Below are 7,197 nucleotides of genomic sequence, written 5' to 3'. Positions count from 1 at the left end.
TAACTTCTGAGATTTACACATTATGAACTGGACAGTTATCCTATTTAACAGCCCATTCAAATGGTTATTTACAAGATATAATCTCGTCCTGATTAAGAGTACATGTGAGTGTAGTTACATGTAGTTATATTTTATTTGGAATACTTGAACACTATTTGCCAATAGACATTCTTCAGGATTTAAACAGAACTAACTGTTACATTAACATATCACACCAAGTTATTCATCTGCAAGTGGTAACTTAATGTTTAAACATGTGATGGCACAATAGTGCTATAACTACTTAATAAGTGAACTGTCATTAACAGAAATACAGCTTAAGAATGAAAAACTTGTCTTAGTGCAATTATGTCTTCCCTGTGCATATATTTTAACTAATGAATTAATTTGCTTGGTTGGTAGGTAAAGCATGGCAGAGAGTGCGAACAACATTCATTAACATCCACAAAAGATCATGTTAATGTTATTACAGGTCTCCATTACCAAACATAAAGCAAGGTTCTTAAACTTCAGTGCTCTGACAAAATTAACTGGCCTTTTAATATTGAGCACTTGCACCAAGTTCTCTAGTCAGATAAAAGTGTAAACTGAATAGAGCTGCATTTGTGTATCTTTAAACCTCTTGTTTAATGAGTAGGGTGAGTAGACACAAGGGTAGACTCAGTAGCCATGTGCACAGCTGAATGGTTGTTGCAGTGTTGAAGTTGCACAGGTGACTGCTACAGCACGCAACTTCATTTCCATTTCCGCTTGCATCAAGTGAAGCTGTCCCTGCAGCCCCTGCGCATGTTCTCAAACTGGAACACTGCTTCACGATCACTTTCACTTCACCTACACAGAGACAAAATTAAATTAGCCATGATTTTCACTGGTGGCTAATTTGTGCTTTTGTATCTTTATACTTCAGTAACTTGTACTTCTTGATTTGAAGACCGTTATCAGCTGCAGTAAATCTGCAATTATTGTACAAAGTCGTGTACAGTGCCATGAAAAAGTATTGGCCCTTTCTTGATTTCCTTTATTATTGCATAGTTGTCACACTATAGGTGCATCTCAAAAAATTAATATCCTGGAAAAGTTACTTTTTTTTTGCTAATTTAATTCAAAAAGTGGAACTTTATTTTTTTTTTGAGATACTGGACTTCCATGAGCTGTAAGCCATAATCAAGATTAAAACGAAAAAAAGGCTTGAAATATTTCACTTTGTGTAATGAACATAGAATAAGAGTTTCACTTTTTTAATTAAATTATTGGGGGGGGACTTTCCCACGATATTCAAATTTTGAGATGTACCTGTATAAATGGTTTCAGATCCTCATACAAAATGTAAGATAAGGAGAACAAAATATACAGGAAAATTTATTATATATATATATATATATATATATATATATATATATATATATATATATATATATATATATATATAACAGTTTTTAAATGATTTCTCTGATTGAAGGGAAAAGGTGGTAAAAGTAATTGCCCCCTAAACCTAACTGGTTGTGCCATCTTTAACAGGAACAACTACAACTTCTGATAATTGTAGAGGAGTTTTGACAGAATTGCTTTAATTCCACCACATTAGAGGCTTTTGTACATCAACTCCATGTTTAAGGTCCAGTCACAGCATCTCAATGCAATTCAAGTCAGGACTTTGACTAGGCAACTCCAAAGCCTTAATTTTTTGTTTGTTTTTCATCCCCACATCACCAAACTACCACCACCATGTTTGACTTTTGGTATAATGTTTTAATTGTGGAATGTTGCGTTGGCTTTATGCCAGATGTAACCAATGTCTTCCAAAAAGTTCCACTTGCGACTCATCAGTCCACAGAATATTATCCCCAGAAGCCTTTGGGGGGGTCAGCAAGGTGTTTTTGACAAATGTCAGATGAGACATGTCACATGACATTTGTCTCCCATGGAAACCACTTTTGCCCTGTGTCTTTAATTGTGGAATGTTTAGATTAGGTTTAGATAGTCACCAAACCTGGGTGTGTCTAGTCCAACTGAACCCAATTTTTATTTAAATTTGGTTAATTGGTCAATTGCCTAAGTAAGGGGGTAATTACTTTTTTCAGTCATGGGTAGCTGGTGTTTGATTATTTAAATATATGGTTCATTTAAAAACTTTTGTTTACTCAGCTTGAAGATCTAAAATAAAAGAAATCGGGAAGGAGATGAACACTTTCATGGCATTGTAGTTTCTTTGGTAATTTAGACACAGTGTATGATTTCCTAGTTACTGTTACTTTAGAAAACTCTTACCCAGTATGTCCACAGTGGTCATGCAGGTATCAAGAGGAGCCCGACACTCCTCTGCATTTCTGTTGCAGTACTCATTAGATGGAGTGGAACTGCACACATAACACTTCAGAGAATATACTGTAATATACAAGAAAATAGGTAGAATATTACAGGAATCTTTTCATGTATCACCTTAAGCTCACTTGTGGGGGGGGGGATTTACATGTCATTTAGACTTATAAACTTAATAATATAGAATTTCAAACATTTTGCACATTTTAGAAATGTTTTCCGAAAAACAAGCGTGTGCCCCTAGCAGATTTAATACAGACTATAGTAAAGTTATTAGGTGGACACACAAGCATCAGAATAGCCTTTTCTCTGTGACAATGTCTGGATAAATTGACCTTTTTTTCTTGAATGATTAGACTTTCAAATAAATACATTCTCAAAAATCAGAAAAAAAGCATTGTATTTATTACTGGGGCTAAATTCAAAAGTTAGAATTACTTTCACAAAATCTTTGTTATTAACAAAGATGAATGTAACAAAGTACTTTTTCAGTAAATGAAAATTCAGTACCTGAGTGTATAGTTAGGAAGAAAACCAGCAGTCCAGAAAGGTTCTCCATGCTTCTCGACCAACATCTGCATGTGATTGCTTATCAGACAGTAAAGGACTTTCTCCCTTCAGAGACCCACCCAACAGATGTTTTATCTCATTTTCCTGAATGGCATGAGCTATCCCAGCTAGGACCCCCTCATGATTTTGACCCTTTGGCACAACAACACAATAGCATTCTTACAGAACAACTGTAGCTGGTTATTATAGTGCACACAGAGGGTATTGTGTATACAGACGTCAGTGCAGACTGCTCAGATCCCTGGTCTATGACTACCACATTCAGTAAGAAAATTCACCAGAGACACATTAACATTTCTATTTACTCACAGGCAGACTCTTCGACATCAAACACAAACTAGTCTAACTAGGGAAAAGAGTTCAACTACAGATATCCATCACTATTTGGCTAATCTATGCTTATGTGGTCCAAGATCAGGTCTGCAATGTGTAGCACATCAAATCCAAGTGTGTGCAATGCATTGCATATGTATTTTGTCTAGTTTTGAGTGTTTCTAGTGTTATTAGCATAAAAGAAAACAACTCCAAGTTGAAATACAATATGACTATTATATAAATAAAATTATATATACATAATATTTTCAATTCTGAGAAATGTTGCAGCTTTTACTTCATTTTGGAATAAATTGGATTACATACTCTTATGTAAAACATTTTCAATAAAGACAGTACTGAAGCATGCCTTGTGTTTTATGGGTAAAGGTACAACACTATTTATTCTGTACATGACAGATTGGCATTGACCTCAGTGACAAAGCTCTCTCCAGTTACACACTGTAGCAGTGTGTACATCACAGCATTTAACAACACAAAGGCAGCATTTGTCCATTCAGCACTACAATCTCCATGCTACATTAAAGACCAAATAAAATAGCCTTATAATACTTAACATGTAGGCTGTGGAAAAATACTAGACTCCTGAGCTATAGCTGTATTCTTATGGCCATGTGGTTCTGACCATAGGTACGGATACCTGCTTAGAGTTTGTTGATGGTTCATTAATTGTGCAGATCATCGTAGCATAGATAAGGCCATAACATATTCTGGTCCTTACAGTGGCAGATATTCTTATTCTGCAATTCTCTCTCAAGTTAATCATCATTAAACTGTTTAAAGAGATGAAATAACAAACTCCAGCCTTGTTCAGTAGAAGACTTATCATGCGGTACTGAAATTACATTTGCGCTTTAGAACATCTTCATGCTGAAAGTGATTGTATTTTGTCCTTGGAGAAAAGCTTCAGTCTTCTTCCATATTTACACTTGCTGCCCTCTTGTATAGCATGCAGGAAGCTTGAACTCTTGCTATGATTCCTCTAATGCACCTGATCAGTCTTCGTGTGATTTCCCTTTAGGTTTCTTCCTGTGTGATGCATAATCGCGACCTCTACATTTGTTCACACGGTAAATCCTGGTGAGGATACGACATAATAAGTAATGATCAATGACTTAGCATCAAAGTAGAATATGATAGTCGCTCACCATCCAAAAGTTATAAACATGCATGGTGGCCTGGGAAAAGATTTAGCCATTTTCTACTATATATAGTCCTGAAATCTACAAGCAAAATATGTCAATTTTTTTATGTTATCACAATCAGGCATCGTATCATTTTAAAATCTGTTTACCCCCAAAAGTGAAAAGGGGAACAAAACGGCATTTAAAGATTCCATACAGACTGCAGTGCATGGACATTTTGACAGCAGGTACGTGATTTAACGAATTAACTAATTAGGTTTAAATCTGTTTCACTATAGCACATAGTTATGCAACAACTTGATCAAAACCTGACATTCACTGTTTGAGGAAAATCACACTTAGCTAGCAAGGTTTTAGACAACTTTTGGCAGACCAACTGTTTTAACCACCAGGTTTGTTCAAGTGGCTCTTTACCCAACCTGTTCTTTGTAGGAAGAGCCTAGGGAAGATTACCAGAAGCCAAACAAATAGAATTTCCACCTAGTTTCAGCATTGAATTATTTGTGCTGTCACACTGCACAGTAATGGTTAAAGGCTCATATGAAAGTAGACACTAACGGCTTTAAGAATTTGCAGTTTACTTTGATAAGTATTTCTTTTTTACCTAGCCTACTAGTGTTTTTCTATCAAAAAAGCTTTAGTTGTGCTGTCCATTTTATCTCAGTACCACTGTTATTGTGGAGAGGTGTGAATTGTTTGCCCAGCAGGGGGGTCACACCCACCCTTTCCCATCACCCTGCTCACCAGTAGCTGAACAGATGCTCATGATACTCTACACACAGAAACCCAACAGTGTCCTGACTAATCTTATAACAGACTTGCAGTGATAAAATAATTCATTTGAGCATACTGATTGACGATAAGCGGGTTTCCGTTCCACCAGCGGACTGGAATACCAGGGCACTGCTAGAAAATGTTTTTGTTTTTTTAATAACAAAAAAAGGAAATAAAACATTCCCCAATTGTTTTGATGAAATATGTATATTTTTAAGTAGAGGTATTTTATGCAGGCAGAAAAACTATAGAAATATAACATTTTAGTCAAAATCTGATTTTTGGCTGTTTGACAGAATCCATCCACAGTGACATGCTATAGGTTTTCCCAGACCAACACACATGATTATAAAATATTATACAAAATATATCAATACAAAACACAAACTGTGAAATTGTAATATCTTAGCCAATACTCATCAAGTCATAAGTATTGTCCAACAGTCAAATTGTTCCATTTTACAGTAAATTTTCCATGTTGTGTTTACATATCCTTGTTATGTATAGGTAGTGTACCTGCGCTGGTAGAGGTAGATGAGAAAGATCACATCATCTCTAAAACAAGCCAATGGATGTGGTCCAGGAGTGGTTATAACTCCACTAAATATATCGCTTATAAATGTGTTTAAACCCTGGGAGTATAAGACATAATAATTTTCAGCAGTATGATTAAACCTAAGCATTTCAGATTCCGATTCGGTTTTGAAATGAAGGAGGAACTCACTTTGTAGAGTAACACTGACATTGGGAGCTGGGCAACTGATTTAATCTGTAAAGGAGCACAAAACAGATGGACGACATTCAGCAAATATTTAGGCATATTGCATAAGTTGGATGTTAACTGATTTGAGGACAAACCTTGTAATTGACAAATAATTGAGGAACCATAGACAGAAATCCAACTGCATAAACCCCTAAATGTGAAAAAAAACAAAAATGACTAATTTATTTGACATTTAAGTGTTCAGTAGGAATTAATTTATAACTAGGATTATTAAGGACTTACCACTGACAAGACTGTTGATGATCCAAAAGTACCAAGTACTAGGATAAATATTTTAAAAAGGTTACTGAAATGTGCAAACAAGGAAATATAGAATTGATACAAAACATCAACCATGGATTTGTTTATACCTTTTATTTCTGAGATATATGAAAGAGTACACAGCCCCACTGATGCATAGAGGATGCATTAAATATGACAAGAATTTCATTGCCTGGGGAAGAAAATAGCCATGTTAATTTAAGGGCATCTTTTATAGGGTTTGTTTTTGTCACAGTTGTTCAGTGCCAAATAATTTCAGTACCCTGGAATCATGTTCTTCTGTTGCTCGCTCCATGTCGTCTGCTCTATCATCCTAAAGAGGACAACACTATAATGATCACCAAGCTGCAAGAGAAACTCCACTATGTCTACACAGCATACAGGTAAATTCAGGCTGTTAGCAATTCAATCCAGAAGATATACAATTATAAAAGAACTTACTTTAAAACTGGGCCAAATTGCAAAGACTCTGCTGACTTTCCATAGCTAAAAACATGAGAAAGAACAGTTTGGAATAAAAAAATATTAACATATAACAGACAAATATTGTTTTAGTACCTCAATTAATGCTAAAAAACCCATAGGGATAAGGGTGAGCCAGCTGGCTTGCTCTTCTAGCTGATGGAGGAATATCACAACAGTGCTGAAACACCTCCAGAACACTTTAAGGAAAGAAACACATTAAACAATTCAGCATTTTGATGTTTAGCACATGGGCAGCTACTTAAAGACTAAATGTAAGTCATTCAGACCGACATCTACTTTTATTTTCTAAATCCTCTTGTGTATTTATCCTGAAGACAAGTGTATTTATTCAATGCAGATCTCACCTGATCGCCTAGAGATGCCTGCTAAACTCTTTTTCCCTCTCCAAAAGCTCACATCATTTTTCATAGCAAATACTTCAAACGAGAGCTACAAAACATTAAAACACATTAGATTACATAAGTGCTAACTATTTGAAATAAATATGATAAGTGATGCTGTATTCATGTCATAAAACACAAATAA

The 7,197-nt window shown here is 35.3% G+C and overlaps 1 protein-coding gene across 1 annotated transcript in view; it reads right to left on the bottom strand.

Moving 5' to 3' along the window:
• Positions 1-109: 109 nt before the first annotated feature.
• LOC108268943 (lipid scramblase CLPTM1L) overlaps positions 110-7,197 on the bottom strand; it is a 10,392-nt gene continuing 3,304 nt past the window's right edge. Inside the window, exons 8-19 of the mRNA XM_053682298.1 lie at positions 7,017-7,101; positions 6,745-6,848; positions 6,628-6,672; positions 6,449-6,499; positions 6,276-6,358; positions 6,148-6,185; positions 6,000-6,055; positions 5,866-5,910; positions 5,658-5,773; positions 2,830-4,299; positions 2,269-2,385; positions 110-831 (exon numbers count right to left, since the gene is read on the bottom strand). Of these exons, the coding sequence (XP_053538273.1) occupies positions 4,218-4,299; positions 5,658-5,773; positions 5,866-5,910; positions 6,000-6,055; positions 6,148-6,185; positions 6,276-6,358; positions 6,449-6,499; positions 6,628-6,672; positions 6,745-6,848; positions 7,017-7,101 (705 nt within the window). The 3' untranslated portion in view covers positions 110-831; positions 2,269-2,385; positions 2,830-4,217. The remainder of the gene's footprint in view (positions 832-2,268; positions 2,386-2,829; positions 4,300-5,657; positions 5,774-5,865; positions 5,911-5,999; positions 6,056-6,147; positions 6,186-6,275; positions 6,359-6,448; positions 6,500-6,627; positions 6,673-6,744; positions 6,849-7,016; positions 7,102-7,197) is intronic.

Source organism: Ictalurus punctatus, chromosome 1, assembly GCF_001660625.3.
Source record: "Ictalurus punctatus breed USDA103 chromosome 1, Coco_2.0, whole genome shotgun sequence".
Lineage (NCBI taxonomy): Eukaryota > Metazoa > Chordata > Actinopteri > Siluriformes > Ictaluridae > Ictalurus > Ictalurus punctatus.
Note: the sequence above shows the minus strand (reverse complement) of the source record. Positions and strands in the feature narration are given on the sequence as shown.